Source organism: Microtus oregoni, unplaced genomic scaffold, assembly GCF_018167655.1.
Source record: "Microtus oregoni isolate MIOR12 unplaced genomic scaffold, Mior012 000005F_ref0000423, whole genome shotgun sequence".
NCBI classification, from domain to species: Eukaryota; Metazoa; Chordata; class Mammalia; order Rodentia; family Cricetidae; genus Microtus; species Microtus oregoni.
Window position 1 is genome coordinate 17898279 of NW_024543064.1, and position 19272 is coordinate 17917550.

Consider the following 19272-nt stretch of genomic DNA (forward strand, 5'->3'; position numbering starts at 1 on the left):
CACACATGTGCAACACAGGAAAAATTTAAAAAGGTTCTTAGAGTCTTTCCCCTGCTGCTGAAAGACAAGGAACTCAGGGGATCCCAGTGACTGAGCACTTGAACTTATGGTCTTGTTAGGCCGTGTGATGCTTTTATTTTTATTTTTTTCCATTGCTAGTGAAACAATCTTGAAATGACGCAGTCTAGGGATCTGGATTGGGCTTGTTTTCTCTGCCAGCTGAAGACTTAGAAGGCAGAAAAGCCTGAAGCCCAGCAGACAGAAGCAGCAGTCATGTGAAGGCAGGCATGTGAGGAAGCATGCGCTCTGCAGACAAAGTAGCAGTCATGGGAAGGCAGGCATGTGAGGTGAGGACACATGCGCTCTGCAGACACATAGGAAAAAATCCCTTTGCACAGCAGAAAAATCCAAGCTCTTCTGAGGCCTAGGGCTTTTAAAGCCTCCGAAGGGCCTTCCTTCCCTACTTTACTTTGGCGAACTTGAAGACACACAGGACGGCAGATGGGTCCATGACTGGTGTGTGGCCTGTCCTCATCAGTCCATCAGCAGGGGGCCTGCTGGTGGGAAACAAAAGCTGTTTTATCACCAGGAGGTTGAGGAAGAAGCTGGCCATCTTGGAAATTTGCCCCCTTTATTACCTAGCCTTGGTCCCGCTCTCTCCCTGTCTGCCTACCAGAGTTGGTCCAAGGCCTAGTCCCTCACTAGGCTCGAAGCTGGGACATGCATGCCAGGCAAGTGCTCTGCCTCTCAGCTGGTGCCTCAGCGCAGACCTTGCTGTAAAGAAGAATTTTCTTTTCTTTTTTGGTTTTTCAAGACAGGGTTTTTTTTTTTTTTTTTTTTTTTCTGTATAACAGCCCTGGCTGTCCAGGAACTTACTCTGGCCTGGAACTCACAGAGATCCTCCTGTCTCTGCCTCCGGAGTGCTGGGATTAAAGGTGTGCACCACCACTGCCAGCATCTTTTGTTGTTTTGAGACAGGGTTTCTCTGTGTACAGCCCTGGCTGTTCTAGAATTCACTCTGGAAGCTGGCCGTGGAGATCCGCCTGCCTCTGCCTCACAAGTGTTGGGATTAAAGGCGTGCACCACTACTGCCCTACAGCAAGAACTGTTCTTAAACTCAGTTAGCATGTGTTGGTCACTATGGGTATCCTGACCTAGCCGATCTCTGACATGTGTAATGAGTCCGCTTTCACAGATGTTAGTTTACTGAAGGTCGCACAGCTAATGAAGTAGTAAAGTCACTATTCCAGGTGTGTCTGGGTCTGAACTTTGTGCTCCTGTGTACTCTGCAGACCCAGTTGGAGAGGTGAGACCCTGAGAGCAGAGTGGTTTCAACCAGAATGTGAAGATAGCGGGTAGATGCTGCTGCTTTGTGACTTGTAAATAAATCTGAGGCAAAGGAGGTCATTTAAGTGTTCAGGCAGCTCTTCCCTCCCTCCCTCCCTCCCTCCCTCCCTCCCTCCCTCCCTCCCTCCTGTTTTGTTGTTTTTCAGCTGGGATCTTGAACCTATAGAGCAAGAAATGTTGGCCTCAGATACACTGACTATGTAGTCTGTTAGAAACTCTCATTCCTCTTGCCTCAGCTTCCTGCATTCTGGGACTGTGGGTGTGCACCCCCACATCTACAGACACCTCATTAGATCAATAGTATATACACTAAAGGTAAATGTGGTATTACAAACCTTCAGTCATTCTTTTGGGGTAACACGTTGCTCTGTGTGCACCGAGAAAATGTGTGGAGGGAAAGAGTTTAGCGGATAGGAGAGTATTCTGTCTTCAGGTCCCAGCTTCTCTCTCTTTCCCCCGTCACATCACCTCTCACTCCTAGTCCCAGGAAAGAGATAAAGTTGTTAAAGCCTGCTCCCCCTGTTAGTTATTTTTAAATTTAACTGCTCTAAGGACTGATTAAGCTAGGTTTTCTAAGTGAGCAGTTCCTTAACCTTGACTTAGTGAAACATTAAAATATTCATGGAGTCTACTCCTGACCCTATTCTGCAATGTGGAGCTAATCCAGCGGTTTCTCGTTAAATGCCAGTATTGTGCAATTGCAGAATTACAACAGGCCTGGAGGGGGAAGGGCTAGTGAGCAAGAGCCATGTCAGGCCGCACGAGAGACAGAAACACCCCTTTCAGAAGAACAAAACTCCAGTGACGGCTACGACCCACCCCCACGTCCTTTATGGTTTGTTGTGTACCCTCGGCCAACCCTGAACTGGTGGTCCTCCTGTCTCAGTCTCCTGAGTGTTAGGAGCACAGATATATGCTGTTATGCTCAGATCACGGAGTCCGTCTAAAACTAACTAGGAGACCAAGTCCTGTATGTAAAAGCAAAGGGCCTTTATTTCTTTACAAGTTTGCAAACTCGGACTCTCCGTGGGTCCATTGTATTGGAGTGGTTGGAGAGCCCCGAGCTCCGTTGGGGTCTGGTTTTTCTAGTAGTAAAGGTGGGGGTGAGGGATTTCTAAGGCTCAGGACCCTAGGGGTGTCCTGGTGAAGAGCGATGGGTGTGCTCTGGCAGGTGAAGTTAGGAATTTCCTTTGGATGGTCTGTTCCTAGGTGGTGCCTGGGTAGTCTCAGTTTGTGGTCTTTCTTGGAACCTGGGTAAACTACTGAGACTCAGGCCTCTATTGAGCTGGTCACGGCTGGGTCCTACATCAAAAGTGGCCAATAGTCCTTTTGTTGTTGCTGTTTTGAGACAGGATCTTACTATATGTAGCTCTGGTTGTCCTGGAACTTACTAGGTAGACCAAGCTGTTCTTGAACTCACAAAGATCTGCCAGCCTCTGCCTCCCAAGTGCTGGGATTAAAGGCGTGCGCCACATGTCTGTCTTTATATATTCAGTTTAAGCCTACCTTTTCTCCTTTGTTCAGATTGCATGACTTTTATTCTTTTAATTTTTTTCCTGCATGTCATCTCTTTGACTTTTAGTCAGTATTAGTTAGCTCTTTACTGTAATAAAATACCCAAGATATCTAACTTCTGAAGAGAAAAGTCTTGTTTTGGTTTATGGTGTTGATGTTTACAGCTTTGGGTCTCTCATGTGGCAGTGGATGGCAGTGGCTGATAGTGTATGGCAGAACAAATTGCTTATTTTGGCCAAGAAGCAAAAGAGAAGAGGAAGATATTGAGGTCTCATTTTTTTTCTTTTTTTCTTTTTATCTGGACAAAGTTTATCTGCATATCCCTTGACCATCCTGGAACTAGCTATGTAGACCATGCTGGTGTTGAACTCAGAGATCCTCCTGCCTCTGCCTCCAGAGTACTAGGATTAAAGTCATGTGCCACCACCGCCCACTGAGTTTCCATAATCTTGCCAGTGGTATGCCCACAGTGACATAAAGCTCCTACTAGGCCATCCATAGTGCCTTCCATGTAGGCCATGGGGCCAAGGCTTTACCAGGCGGGCCTTTGGGAGACACTACTGACAATCACAGCGGAGTCTATCTTCTGAGCCTCTTATTTTGGCTACTGTAAAGTTTTCCCAGCCCGATAAGCCTCTCCGCTGTCACAATAATCCAAATCAGACCAAATCAAACCAAATTAGAGAAAGGCCCAGTTTAATGGTTGCCAGCGCACCCGGGTGGCCCTCTGGGACAACATGGGAGGAGAGGTGAAGGGAGGGGAGGTGAAGGGAGGGGAGGTGAAGGGAGGGGAGGGGAGGGGAGGGGAGGGGAGGGGAGGGGAGGGAAAGCTGGGAAGACCACTTGTTTGTTCTGTGGGGCAGTTTAAATAGCCTGTGGGCGTGGTCTTGACCCTCTCTGGGGAAGGGTCACCATTTGGCGGGCTTTCTCGGAGATGGAGTCTGGACTGTGGCAACTCCCAGGGGACGGGGCTTGAATTGGGACTTTCCACTCAAACATTCCAAAATGAATGCCAGGGGGCTGGGGTGACACTTCCAAGCAAACAGTAACTATAACTTTAGTTCTAAGTGGTTTTTTGAGTTTCCTGTTTAGACTATTTTGCTGAGGCTTGCTAGTTTTTCACTTGTCTCAAGGTACTGATACTTGATTGTTGAAGCGCTTTTATCACAGTTCCTAGATATTTTGTCAGGTAATTTTCTATCTCGGTCATCTTGCTCTTGGCATCTGCTGGTTGAGTTTTAAAAATTCAGGGTTGAGTTCTTGGTATTGCATGGAATTTCTCAGTGGAACCCTGGGCATTTCATTGACTCTTCTGTTCAGTCCTGACAGACAGCGCAGTGAGAGGAGGCGAGAGCAGGGACAGAGAGCGGTTGCAGCACTGCAGGCCCAGGAAGGTGGGTGTCTAGGTGCCCCACTAGGTCTCTGGGAACAACCACAGTGCAGAGCTTAGACCTGGGAACTGACAGAGAAGCAAGAGCCTTCTCGACCTTCCTACCTGGCTTACCAGGATGACCTGCACACTCTCCTTTCCCTTTGCATCTCTGTGGACGCCAATAGTGAAGTGAGGGTCCTGCCCCACCCCTGGATTCTCTGAAATTGCAGTCTTTTTTTTTTTTTTTTTTTTAGAGATGCTCACAAAATGTCTTTAATTACTCCCAATTTAGCATGAAATTGCAGTCTTGCAATGTGAAGCCAGAGTCTGTTTTTGAATGTTCTCCTTGGGTTTTATTATTTTATTATTATTATTCTGTGTGTGTACACTCGTCACAGCCCACAGGTGGAGGTGGGCCTGTGGGCAGGTTTGTGGAGTAGGTTCTCTTCCACCATTATGTGGTTTTTGGGGATCAAACTTAGGTCATCAGCCGGTGCGACAAGCTCTTTACCTGTTGAGCCATCTCTCCAGTTCATTCCTTTGTTTCTTTAAAAACATTGTATGTTTTTATTCTAGGTGTATGAGTGTTTGTCAAAAGACAAAAATCAAAAAACAAAAAAAGCCCCTTGAGTTCAAATGCCTTTTTTCTCCCTCCCAAGATAGTATTTCTCTGTGTAGCCCTGTATGTAGACCAGGCCAGCCTCACACTGTCTGCCTCCTGAGTGCTGGAATTAAAGGTGTGTACTACCACCAGCCTCAAATGGTTTTTTACCCCAAAGGAAACTCAAGAATTCTGGTACGTTGCACAGCGAGTGGTAATGCCAATTGCCTTCTGCTCATGGGCGCTCGCTCACATGGTTGTGTCTGCTGTGTGTGCAAACATGCAGCTGGACTTCCATATTCCTTGTGTCTGCAAACATGCAGATGGACTTCCATATTCCTTGTGTCTGCAAACATGCAGATGGACTTCCATATTCCTTGTGTCTGCAAACATGCAGCTGGACTTCCATATTCCTTGTGTCTGCAAACATGCAGATGGACTTCCATATTCCTTGTGTCTGCAAACATGCAGATGGACTTCCATATTCCTGTGCCCTGTTTTGCTTTGGTGAGTCCAAGTCCCAGAAGGATTCAGATAAACTGAGATGAAAAAATAGTATTGTTGGCCATGTTGTGCAGGACCAGCAGGAGTAATCAGGGTGTTTCTGTCGTGAGGTGTAGCTCAGGTTGGCCTCCAACTTGCGATGTAGTACAGGATAACTCTGAACTCCTGATTGTTCTGCCTCTGCCTTATAAGTATGTGCTATAAGTTCACTCCTCATCCATCTCCCTTTTAATCTTGGCGCATGCCTTATAAAAATTAAAGAGTTGTTTGGCTTGGACTTGGGAAAATTCTGCCATGTTCATTGCTGCACTCTGGGAAGTTAACTGTTCATTCATGAGGTAGATTAGGAAAAGCTTTGTAAAAGTGTCAGGTTTCCTTGCTCCATGGATAACAAGGGTGGAGGATATTTATAATGGATTCTTTTTGGTTTTTCACTGTTTAGCTCTGGCTATCTTGAAATTCCCTTTGTAGACCAGGCTGGCCTTGTACTCACAGAGATCCACCTGCCTCTGCCTCCCAAATGCTGGGATTAAAGGCGTGCGCCACCGCTGCCCAACAATAGATCCTTCTTTGATGGGAGATGTTTGGTGACTCTTTGGAGACAGACATCTATACATTTCCTGGTTTTATGTTGCCATGTACAGTATACTGTTGCTGATTGTGGTGGCGCACCCTTTAATCCCAGCACTCGGGACACTGAATCAGGTAAATCCCTGTGAGTTTGAGGCCAGTCTGGTCTTTGAAGTGAGTTCTAGGACAGTCAGGGCTTCACTGAGAAACTCTGCCGACCTCCCCCCTCCACCCCCCCATCCCACCCCCGCCAAAGAAAGAATACTCTCAGAGCCATGGCAGACTTTGCCTTTTGCCTGCGTTAGGGATATATGTGTCCTGGGTATGGTGCACTCTTCAGCATAGCAGCCTTTGTTAATTACTTTCTGTTACTGTGATAAACACCAAGACCAAGGCAACTTGGAGAAGGAAGGGTTTGTTTTGGACTTCAGGGTCTAGAGGAATAAAAGCGAGTCAATCACCATCACAGTGGGGAGCATGGCAGCAGGCACCAGGCTTGGCTGCTGGAGCAGCAGCTGAGAGCTCATACCTCAAACCACAAATAGGAAACAACAAACTGGGAATGGCATATGGCTTTTGAAACCTCAAAGCCCACACCCAGTGACATACTTCTTCCACCAAAGCCACACCTCCTAACCATACTCAAACAGTGCCACAAACTGGAGATCAAGTATTCAAATACCAAAACATATGGGGAGCGCCTCAGTCAAATCATCACACAGCTATTAGCCAAATGTGACTTTTTTTGGTTTATCAAGGCAGGGTTTCTCTGTGTAACAGTCCTGGCTGTCCTGAAACTCATTCTGTAGACCAGGCTTGCTGCAAAATCAGAACAAATGTGACTTTTTTTTTAAGATAAGTAAAATGAGGTGGCGCACACCTTTAATACTAGGACTTGGGAGGCAGAGGCAGGTGGATCTTTGTGAGTTCAAGGCCAGCCTGGTCTACGAAGTGAGTTCCAGGACAACCAAGACTATTTATTTTACAGAGAAACCCTGTCTCAAAAAACAAACAAACAAACAAAACACCAAAAAAAAGGGGGGGGGGAGAGAAAGAAAGAAAAGATAAAAAGATAAGTAAAATGATGTCTTCATTAGATTGGCACTATCCTTATTTTAAGTAGTCGTTGGCCAGATGTTGCTGCTGGCCGCCATGTTGAAAAGTGGTGACAAAGTCTCCTTTACAATACAAAGGCGTCTGGAACAGTGCTCTGCTGGACTAGTCATTACTAAGAAGAAACTGAGGCAAATGAAAGACCAAAGCAATTAAGACCTGCATTTCCACCCTCCTTGCCACTCCTAATATTTCAGATCGGAATTCGTGAGAGTTCTGCTGCTTGAGTGCCCCCATTTTTGACCTTGGTTTTAAATGTCTCATTCTGTTTGCAGGCTGGCAGTGATGGCGAGAGCATCGGCAACTGCCCCTTCTCACAGAGGCTCTTCATGATCCTTTGGCTCAAAGGAGTTGTGTTTAGCGTCACAACCGTCGACCTGAAAAGGTAAGACGCGGCTGTGGTGTGGAACTAACTGCCTTGCAAGCGTGTAGTTTATCCCTAGCTTGGATCCCCTTCCTGCCCTTGCTTTGATCGCCCGTGAAGGAAGCACACAGTATTCAAGTTTTCTGTTTAAGGCTAGATTTAACTTGTACAAACATTAGAGTCAAGGGGTGGTGTGTGTGTTTGATTAACACTGAGCCATCCCCGTAGCTCCACATAGTGCCCTTGACATAGATAAATGCCTCAGCCTTGTTTACTAATTACTTTCTAAGCATTTCAAGTTGTTAACAGTGTCTAGGGGAAACTTGTCAGACTGCTGTGTGACGGCAGACAGTTTTTTAATCCTGAGAGTTGTCATAGAGCGGTTCCCAGTTAGGTTAGCATCCCACGGTGTCTTTGCCTGTGCCTTATTTATTTTTTACTTCTTTGGAACAGTTTTTTTTTTTTCTTTCTTGTTTTAGGCTTTTCAAGACAGGGTTTCTCGGTGTAGCAGCTCTAGCTATCCTGGAACTTAACTTTGTAGACGAGGCTGGCCTCGAATTCACTGAGGTCGGCCTGCCTCTGAGTGCTGGGATTAAAGGCTCGCACTACCACGCTCGACCTTGGAACAGTTTTTGAAATACTGAAGATTTAAAAACATATTTGTTTAATTGGGTGGGTGACTCTTCTTTGGGAGGCAGAAGCAGGAGGATTGTTCATTCAAGGCTGGCCTGAGCTATAGAGTGAGAGAGACTCTATTTCAAAAAGGGAAAAAAAGTGTATTTGTTGAAAATAACCAGTCTTTGAGGAACCCCTTTGGAGATAGTTTGTGAATGTAGGAAATAAGCCTTTGGTATAAGCGTTGGAATGACTGCAGGCTCCTGAGAAGACCCTGGTCTGTTCCTGCTGGACAGAGCTGTTTTAAGAGTGGAATAAGTCACACAGTGACCCTGCTATTACTTTTTATTTTTCTACATATATTCAAAAAGGAAGCTTCTCAGTCTAACTCCTAAAAATAGACCATACCCCAGACACACACTCTTACCATGTCCTAAGCTACGTGGTGTTCTCCTATTCCAGTTTTAGCTCGGAACAAATGAGCTGGCTGCCATGCTTTGAAAAGACTTCTTTGAGTAGTTGAGCACAGTGCCTGATTGTCCAGAATGCCGAATATGGTGGAGAATAAGTGCATCGGAGCCTTCTTCTCCTTTACAGACTCTGGGAGGCGTTACTGCTGCAAGCTGATTGGTGCTTGAGGGCTGGTGTACCTGAAAGTATTGTACTCCATATACAAAAACTGATACATAGGACATAGGTATTTGGGGTCTCAGAGCCAGAACCTACCAAGGATGTGCATTTTCTAGGGTTACGTATCAGATCAATAGAAGAGAACAGCTAAAGATAGGGTCTGGGGTTTTGGTTTTCTCTAGAAATCTTGGGTCTGTAGTACAAACAAGATACTTTCCTCTCCTAGACACAAGGTTTGCAGTTCCCCTATCCCTGCCCGTCCATTCCCAAGTGCAGGTGTTCTGGGTGTTTGATCCCATACTCCATTAACCTTCAGGAGGATAAAATGAAGGTTCACATGATGACTCCTCCCCCTCCAGCCAGGTCATCAGTGTCCTTTCCTGGAGACCCCAGCTTTTAGGCATGGTCTGTGATGTTTATCTGTGCAGACCTGTCCCATGGGCTTACAGAGTTTTGAATATTTTTAAAAGCGAGTGACCCAAGAGAATGAACCCTGGCTCAGAAACAACAGATAATAAAGTTGTCACCAGAGTGACGTGCCCCACGGTGTGAAGAACCTTCCATAACGTACGTTTAGTTTTAAAGTCTGTGGGGGAGAAAATACCCACTGAGCTTATTTTCTTGAATATCTTGGAAATTGCCTACTTCTGCACCGAAAGTACTGATCCCAGAGCATGCCAGCTCGGAGTGACGGCCCCCGAGAGCTACTGAGAAGCCCACTCTGTACCCTGAAGCAGTGATTGTTAGCTTTCCCCCGTAAGAACAGGCGAGGTCTGGCTCTGGCACAGCGTGTCTTCTAAGTCTCAGTCGGTGTTAATGACTGTGCTGGCGTATGCGTGCCTTCTGTGAGCCTTCCAGCCCTGCCAGTGCCTGCCTCCAATGCAGCCTTAATGCTCCAGTGGGAGTTATTTCCAAGTCTGCTTCTCTGTTCATGGTGAAGTTGTATTAAAGGCATTTTAGATAAAATGGCATCCAGGCCACAGAAAGAATCTCTATCTCAGCCATTGCTATTTGAACAAAAGCTGCAGATAAACATGTTTTAGATCTGGGAGTCCAGCAGCAGACACATGTCATCATGTGAGGATAAAAGGGTAGCTTGGGAGAAAGGAGTAGGGCCTGGCTGTGCACCGAGAGCCCCGCCAGAAGTAAGCCTGAGTCTGAGGGCAAGAAGCCTCACCCTCTGGAGGTCAGTTGCTCTTTCAAGTTAGGTCAAAGGGAAGGCTAACCTTCAGTCTCAGCTGTGTGGTGGGCATTGTTTAGGGTACTTTTGACTATTTTAAGATTTTTTTTTTTTTAATCTTTTTTGGTCGGTAGTTTCAAGATAGGGTTTCTCTTCGTTTAGCTTTCACTGCCCTGGAACTCCTCTGTAGACCAGGCTCTCTGTCTCAGACATCCGCCTGCGTCTGCCTCCTGAGTACTGGAAATAAAGGCGCGCACCACCACCGCCCAGCTGGTTTTGACCTCTTAACGATTAGAGTTTATTGGCTTACAGGGCTTTTGTTGACTGACAGGCTCATGGCAGTAACCAGGGTAACCAGAGTCTTAATAAATTTGGAGACTTGTACTACCCTCATTCTGCCCAGAGTTCCTAAGCCAGAGACCAGTACCTCCACTGCTGTTAGTTCCGTCGGAGTCAAACCTTCCAGTCCTATAGCTCAGCTTTGAAGGTGAGAGAAGAGGAGAAAGCCGGAGGTGTAAGAAGGTGAAGGTTCGCTTGTGATCTCAGAGCTTGGGAGGCAGAGGCAGAAGGATGGATCTCATCCTTCTGATGAGTTCCAGGCTAACCAGGTAGTTAGAGATGGTGTCTCAAAACACAAAAACAAAACAAAGTATATAAAATTAGTGATCTGAAGAGAGACAGTCGGGACACACACTAAGTCAGCTGCCTCTCTCTGTACAGCTGATGACCTCTGCTTTGGGGACCTGTGTAGAAATTGTAACTTTAAGACGTTTACTCTTTCTGTCTGCCTGACTGCTTGTGTATGCTGCCAGAAGGGAATATTGAGTGTCCTTCTCTGTGGCTCTCCATCATAATCCCTTGAGAACAGGCTCTCCTTCATCTTATGTGCATGGGTATTTGCCTGCATATATGTCTGTGCACAACGTGCCCACAGAGGCCAGAAGAGGGCATGGGATAGCGTAGATCTAGAGTTACGGATAGTTTGTGGCCTACTTTATGGGTTCTTAGAAGGGCAGCTGGTTCCTTACCCTCTGGGCCATTGTTCCATCTCTGAGAACAGGGTCTCACCATTTTGGCCAGGCTGGCTCTTGAGATCTGCCTGTCTCTCCAAGTTACAGGCACATATGGTGGCCACACCAGGGTTTTACAAGAGTCCTGGGAATCTGAACTTTGGTCCTCATACTTGTCCAGCAACCACTTTTTATACTGATCCATCTCCCCAGCCCTAACATTAACTTTTTATCATGAAAAGCAGTCATGTCTGCCATAATACCAGTGAATCAGTTATTTACATGTAGAAATTATAGAAAATAGAGGTTACTTTTTAAAACCCTGGGAAATGTACAGTTCTATTCTCTGTTAAACACGGAAACCCATCTTACTTGCCCTGTCATAGTGATTTCCTACCCCAAATGGAGGCATACTATTTGTAATACAGTGCATTAGTCAGTTCGGAGTCTAGTTACTATAGTAACAAAACTGTTATGGTGATAGTTTAGACTTCAATGTAGTTTCTTTATAATGAAACAACAGAGCAATGGAAATGAGAGTGCCAAAGCTTTTAAAAAGAGTCATAAATTCAGAGCAAAATCTAATTTCCAAATAGACCCACAAGGTGGTTTCAGTTTTGTTGTGTCTCAAGCTGGGCATGGTGGTGCATGCCTGCAGTCCCAGGATTGTAAGGAACAAGAATCTCTGGATCCAGGCCAGCCTGGGCTATACATGAGGCCCTGTCTCTAAACAGCAGCTACAACATGAGCAACCATCCCTCAAAACAAGAGCTACCATCATATATGTCTGTCTTGTCCTACTGTCTGAAGTTGAGAGATGAGTGACATTTCCTGGTAGCTCTTCAGTAACGGATGCATGAGTGACCCATGTGGAGGGTGAATGTAGTGGAACAGGGAGGCTTCTAGAGAAACTGCCAGCTTCCTGTGGCCCTTAGTCATCCGGGAAAGGCAGGACTTCGTCTTCCTCTATGACGCTTCTGAGAACTCTAGACCAGCCCTGCAGTTTGTCTCAAGACTGTGATATTAGATACTGTGTGTCTGTCCATCTGCTTTCTGTCTTCTTCCCTCTGCCCCTCTTCCTTAGGAGAATTTTTCTTTTTCTTTTCTTTCTTTTTTCTTTTTTTTCTTTTTTTTTTGATTTTCGAGACAGGGTTTCTCCGTAGTTTTTGGTTTCTGTTCTGGAACTAGCTCTTGTAGACCAGGCTGGCCTCAACTCACAGAGATCCGCCTGCCACTGCCTCCCGAGTGCTGGGATTAAAGGCGTGCGCCACCACCGCCTGACCCCATATGTAACTGTTTAATGCGAGAGTCGTGGATACAAACTCAGGCCCTCACATGTGACGGTTAGTTCCAGCCTGGTCTACAGAGTGAGTTCCAGGACAGTCAGGGCTACACAGAGAAACCTTGTCTTGAAAAGCAAAAGCAAACTCACTCACTCACACCATCTATCTATCTATCTATCTATCTATCTATCTATCTATCTATCTATCTATCATCTGTATCACAAACTGATACTGAAGTAGACAGCAATGAGCTGATTATGACATGTAGCGAAGCTCAGTGAAATCCTGTAAGCGCTATAACTAGACAGACCTTAGGAAGGAGAAGCCAGTGACTGCTCCGCTGTGACTTTATTAGTCAGCCAGAAGATTGCAGATCCTTCATAGTAAGGAGCAACCAATTGAGCGAAATATTACACAACAATTAGAGGTGCCCTGCTATTAACCCTTGCGAGGCTGGGCGCCCCCCCCCCCTTTTGATTGTTTATATAATGTCAAGTACTCTCTTGCCGTATATAATGCTATGCTTTGAAAATTGGCACCTTTGAAAGAGAACTCAAGAGACAGCCCCCCCCCTCGCCCCCAGTCAGAGACAGGTGACAGGTGACCGAGAGCCAGCTCCCATGTGGGATAGCTGTGCTCTGCTCATTTTATACCAAGCCACCAGCCTTCCCGTTTCTGTAAGTAGGATGAGTTAGTTAGATTTCAGTTGAAATCAAGCCACTTAAATTTATTACAATATTAGCCTCAACTGGGTTCCCTTTTTCCTTCCTTTCTCTCCTGTTCTTTTTCTTGTTTCGGTGTTTGCTTTTTGTTTGTTCTTGGTTTTCATCTAGAAACAAAATGGGAAAGAATGGGCTGATGTATTTCATCAGAGACCCCTGGGTAAAGCAGAGTTACAGTCAGATCCTGGCCTCAGCTCTGGAGGTCCACACAGCTCAGGCAGAGTTTCAAGGTGTGAACCCCTGGCCCTGGCTTTTGTCACTTGGGGAAGTTGAATGATCTTAAGTGAACTGCAGGATATGGGTTGAGGGCCTTTTAGGAAATAAACCAGATGTCCTAGAGTGCTCAGCCGGTACCTTGTGGCTTGTCTCCAGCCGCAGCTCCTGTCTGGAAGACATCTGGGAAAGGGGCTGTCGTGGGTCACGCGAGCACTAGGGGAGGACCCGCAGTCACAGGTGGCTCTGTGTGGAAGAGTCTCCTCCCTGCCTGGCACTCCTGTTTTATCTCTGCTGCTTGCCACTGAGAGATGCTGAGGTTGCTCCCTAGATAGAAGGGCCTTTATGTCAACAACTAATCCTTGAAAGCAGTTTTACAGCCTTTGTTGTTTTCAAAGTCTGTATAGCTTTCAAGTAGAAATAAGATAGACTAGTTAACCAGTCATTAATATTGATGAAAATTGGTTATTATAAGTATGCCTGGCTTCATGTCCCATTGTCAAATAAATCCTCTAAATTAGTCAGATTTTATTATTACAAATCATTTGATCCTGAAAAACCAATTCTGAACCCTTAACTCCATTAAAGTTAAAACTAACCTAACCTACCCCCTTACAGAAAGCTTTGTTAACGGGACCCTGGAAGCCCTAATGGCTTCATTTGCATACCTTTGCTTAGCTGCTGTCTGCTTGGTCACTGGTGGTGTAGGTGACCTTAGAGCCAGCAGTCGAGGCTCTATCCAGTCCTTTCATTCTGACTTCATTTGTTTTGCGCCTTCTCTAAGAAAAGTTGCCACACCCAGCAGTGGAAGCAGGAACTAATTACGTGGTCCCCTCCTTGGGCTGTTTTTAAAACACTGAGCCTTTTTTTCCCTTTTATCCAACTCCAACCTGTTCAAAAAATAACATTCATAAAAGTACAGACTTTATGTTTTCACCTTTATGCTTTTACTATGCCCCCCGGTGCTGGGATTAAAAACATCAGCACAAGCTAATCTTTTTATCTTTGGTTGGAGTATAGCCAAAGAAAGAGGCACTTTTTTCCTAACCTAAATTAAAAGATAGAACCAGAGAGCAGGCATGAATGAGTGGGGCCTGGGGAAATGGCTGTAGCAGGATTAATTGTACTGTGTAGAGTCCATTCTTTTGCAAATCCTTTTTAATGTCAAAGTAATTCTTCTTTGTGATATACTTAAAAAAAATTTTAAAATTCAAATTCTTTGCATTTGTGGTCAGGAAGGAAGGAAAAGAGCAGGCGGGCTGGCTAATTTAAAAATAAGATAAATAGCTCTGTGGGTTGTGATGGTGTGGGAAGCTCTCTGAAGGGACATGTTGTTAGCTTCTTTTTTAATTATGAAAATTTCAAACATATCAGGATAGAATTAGCCAGGAATGGTAGGTAGCCCGCACCCATAATCCCAGTACTCTGGAGGCAAAGACAAGAGCATCAGAAGTTCAGTACCAGCTTGGATGTGGGTTCAAGTGAATTTGAACACAGTGAATCTTTTTCTAAAATATTTCCGAGTAATTCCTGGCCATTTCTGTTCTAGTTCTCTCAGTGTATGTCTCCAGGTGCTGTGGGCGTTTGCTTTCTGTGTGTCCTCTGTGGTTTATGCTGGCCTGGAACTCTGTGCAGCCCAGCCTGCTCTGGAGTGAAGGGATTCTGCCTCAGCCTCCTGAGTGCTGGGCTACACGTGTCTGGTCGCCACACTGGGCTATGAGGAGGTACGTGTGTCTATGTGTGGATATGTGCTGTGCTGGGCTACACGTCTGGTCACCACACAGGGCTATGAGGAGGTACGTGTGTCTGTCGGTGTGTGAATATGTGCACATGAGTGCTGTGCCCTAGGAAGCAGGAGACATCAGATCCTTTGAGCTGGAGTTACAGTGGCTGTGAGCCACCCTGTGTGGGTGCTGGGAACTGAACTCTGGGTCCTCTAGAAGATCAGCATGCACTCTTAACCTCTGAACCATCTCTCTAGCTTAGATGAATTTTTAAACGTGAGCTGCAAAACAAAAGGGTCCTAGACCTCACTTTGTTTATTGACCTCCTCTGCCACCCTCCCAAAGACAGGGCCTCTATATTGGTCTCTGTAGGGTCCTAGTTGGCCTGGAATTCACAGAAATCCACCTACCTCTGCCTCCTGAGAGCTGGGATTAAAGGCGAGCCCCACTGTGCCCAGTTTAGGCCTAGCTTTGGGAAATACATGTCCCAGAGGTGAGATTAGATTCAGAGTGAATGTCATGATGCTTTATGATTTGTCTTGTCACTGACCAAATAATACACCAATCACACACTGATGCTAATATTCCCTGGAGGGCGGGGTAAGCTTTATTTAGTCAAGTAAGAGCAATATTCCTTGCTGTTGGGGTTATAATTATAAAGTTAGCCATCTTTATCAGTGTTTTACAATACTGATACCTAGTAGGAAAATGTCTTCCTTGTTGCACATTGAATCTCTCTTTTTTTTTTTTGTTTGTTTTTGTTTTTGTTTTTCGAGACAGAGTTTCTCTGTAGCTTTGGTGCCTGTCCTGGAACTAGCTCTTGTAGACCAGGCTGGCCTCGAACTCCCAGAGATCCGCCTGCCTCCCGAGTGCTGGGATTAAAGGCGTGCGCCACCACTGTCCGGCTCTCCTAACTCTTTATTGTCTTTGAGATAGTCTTGCTTTTAGAGATTCTACTGTCTTCATTCTTTGAGTGATACCCAGTCTGGCCAGGGTTGATCCTCTTGCCTTAGCTTCCTGAATTCTCAGATTATAGGTGTGCCACCACTCCCAGGTTGCCTCTTGCCAATTCTATTTCTTCTTAGATTTTATTTTCATTTTATGCGTGTGGGCGTTTTGCCTCTGTGTATGTCTGTGCAGTGCCTGTGTTAGGAGTCAGGCATTATGCAGACCCCTGTTACCTGGTGGGATGCACTCAGGCAGTGGGCAGTGCAGCCTAGCAAGCCCAGGGTATGCAGGTGCAAAAGGTCCCTTAAAGAGACAAGCTCTGCCCATTGCCACTCTCTTCCTGTTCTTCTGAAGAGGCAGAGGCAAGCAGGTTTTGGGTGCTCTCTCTCTCTCTCTCCTTTACCCTTCTCTCAATAAACTCTGCTCTCAAGCTCTGTCTGCATGGTGTATGACATCTCTGGCTCTCACCCACCATGTCCCTTTCCCTCTGGAATCATTACAGCCTGTGGAGGGACATTGGATCCCCTTGGACTTGAGTCACAGTTAATTCTTGGCTACCATGTAGGTACTGGTTCTCTAGAAGAGTAGCCAGCCAGTACGCTTAACGGCTGAGCCATTTCTCCAGTCTCTTCTCCCTCTTACTTACTTACTTTATTTATTTATTTATTTTGAGACAGGGTCTGTCTCCTTTTGGAGACAAGGTCTATACCCTTGGCTGTCTTTCAGCTAGCTATGTAGACTAGGCTGGCCTCAAACTCACCAAGATCTGCTGAGACTAAAGGGTATGCTACCATTCCTGGCTTTACTTAATCTTTTGATGGCTTAAAATTAATTTGAAAAAGTTCTTGTATTTTTAACATGCTGAATATCTACTTTGTGCTATTTCCTTTTTTAAAAAATGATTTATTTATTATGTAGAGTGTTCTGCCCACACGCATGTTTGCAGACCAGAAGAGGGCATCGGATCTCATTTCAGATGGTCGTGAGCTACCATGTGGTTGCCGGGACCCTTGGAACTCAGGACCCTTGGAAGAGCAGCCAGCACTCTTGACCTCTGAGCCTTCTCTCCAGCTCCTATTTTGTACTATTTTCTACCTTGCTCATACCATCTTTTACGTATTGGGAGACTAGATACCCTCCCAGGCATCTTTCTCTGTGTTAGTCTAACTCATGTAGAGATAGTACAGGGATCAGGATTTCTTCTTAAGGCTCAGGACTGCGGGAGCTTGTTCTTTGTTTTATGCCCACCCCCCACCCCCAAACAAAGCAAAACAAAATTGGGAAAGGCTGCGGGCCTGAAGAAGTTTGATTCCTCTCTCCTGGTCAGAGGTAGGAAGTGTTAGGGTTGAAGCCGCAGACTGACTTAAGTCTTTGCCCCTCATTTTACCACCACCTTTAAGCTGCCTAGTTGAATTTGGAATGAGAATGAAGGAATTTGGTTTTTTTATCTTTTTAAAATTTATTTACTCCTTTTAAACCATGTGTTTGTGTGCCTGTACGTGCCTGTGCATGTGAGTGCTGGTACCGATGGAGGCTAGAAGAGGGTATCAGATCTTGTGGATCTGGAGTTACAGGTGGTCGTGAGTTGTCCTGTGTGGGTGCTGGGAGCTAAACATCGGTCCTCTGTAAGAGCAAACATATTCCAGGCCCAGGGATGAAGGATTGTCTTTTGGTTGATAAATCAGTGACTCTTACTGCTCTTACCATACATGATGTGCTGTGTGTGGGGTCGGTGCTTGTCAGAGCGCTGTGCACTCTTACACTAGGTGAGCAAACACTGGGGCTTGCTCTTCCAGACGCTTAAGAGTTAGAACCGCCGAGAACTTGCTCTGCCTTTAGAGTGGAAAGTGATCTCATCTTGACCACTGTTTTGCCTAACAGGAAGCCTGCAGATCTGCAGAACTTGGCTCCCGGGACCCACCCACCGTTTATAACCTTCAACAGCGAGGTCAAAACGGATGTAAATAAGATTGAGGAATTTCTTGAAGAAGTCCTGTGCCCCCCCAAGTGAGTATGAGAATTGTGGACACAGTGCCACACTTTGAATTAAGCTTTGTTTCCAGGCACTCTTCCGATGGCTTTAGATTCCTGCAGAGTTGACAACCAGGACTCTGGCATTGTAGTGGAAATTTAAGCTGCAGAGAAGGTTTTGTATCCTTCTATTTTCAAAGTGTTATTGGTTTTCTTTTAGGCTTTACTGGCTTAATTAACCTGAAAATATGTTTCTTTTCTTTTTGTAAAGATGTATTTATTTGTGTATTTTATGTATTTGAGTGTTTTGTCTACATATGAGAAGATGACACTGGATTCCATTATAGACAATTGTGGAACACCATGTGAGTGCTGGGAATTGAACTCAGGACCTCTGGAAGAGCAGCCAGTGCTCTTAACCACTAAGCCATCTCTTCAGCTCAGAAAATGTGTTTCTTTTTCCTGACCCATCATTTCTTGCCAGTTGCTTTTGCCTTTACTCTTCATGTCCAGATAATTTTCCCAGCGATAGGGATTACTGGGTCAGATGGTTCCAAAATTAGTTGCTCATCATCCGTCCATCTCCCCATCAATTCATCTCCATCCAGCATCCACTCATCCATCCATCAGTCCATTCATCCATCCACTCATCAGTTCTTCAATCAATCCGTCTTCTTTGTAGCTATTAAGACAGCAGAACAGCGTGGATCAGCAGGAACGGAAGCTTAGCTCCTGTTCTTAAAAAAGCACAGCAGTAGCCAGGCCTAGTGGTGTACACCTTCAGTTCCAGTGCTTGGAAGGCAGAGGCAGGCAGATCTCTCTGAGTTCAATACCAACCTGGTCTAAAGTGTGTTCCAGGCCAGACAGGGCCACAGAGGGAGACCCTGTCTCACAAAACCAACTGCATACAATGAAATACAGGTGGTGATACAGGAATGGGTGGAGGGAAGGTTTGTATGGAGAAGAGATGACTCTTACCTAAGCTTTACTTACTTTTAAGCCGGTGTGCAGCAGGTGAACAGAGGAGTGATGAGCATTTTGGGGCAAGAGACTATATTGGCTAAAAGGTGTTTCTTTTGAGGACCGTAGAAAGGAAAGATGTGGGAAGCCATCCTTCTGTCTGTGATTAGCCCGATGTGTGTTGTGAGGAGAACTGCCCCTGGGTTGCCAATTTTGTGCTAAACCTAAAACTACATTCTCTTGGTCCTGCTCTAAAATACTAAAAGTTGGCTAGCTCTTCTCTGTCCTTGCTTCTTTTATCTCTCTCTCCAGTAGTCCCGGTGGCCTCTCATTTCCTGAGCAGTTTCTGCAAACACTGAAAACAGATCCTAACCCCTCTCTCAGCCCATGCATCTAGTTTGGATGTCCACAAACCACAGCCAAGGCCTCCCACAGCAGATAGGGAGGGCCCTCTGGACACTCAGCTAGGAACAGACTTCTGACTTCCTGGAAACATCTCTGGATTGCTGCATCATGGACACCTCTAGATCTCTCTGTTCTTAAGTCTGTCAGCTCTGAGGAAGGTACCGAATTGGCAGCTTGTTCTCAGACCACTGATTGAAAATGATCGTCTCATGTAGATCACTGTGG

At 45.6% G+C, this 19272-nt stretch overlaps 1 protein-coding gene across 1 annotated transcript in view; it reads left to right on the plus strand.

Annotated features, from left to right (window-relative positions):
• Clic4 (chloride intracellular channel 4) overlaps window positions 1-19272 on the plus strand; it is a 57379-nt gene that overhangs the window by 27936 nt on the left and 10171 nt on the right. Inside the window, exons 2-3 of the mRNA XM_041651966.1 lie at window positions 7298-7407; window positions 17593-17718. Of these exons, the coding sequence (XP_041507900.1) occupies window positions 7298-7407; window positions 17593-17718 (236 nt within the window). The remainder of the gene's footprint in view (window positions 1-7297; window positions 7408-17592; window positions 17719-19272) is intronic.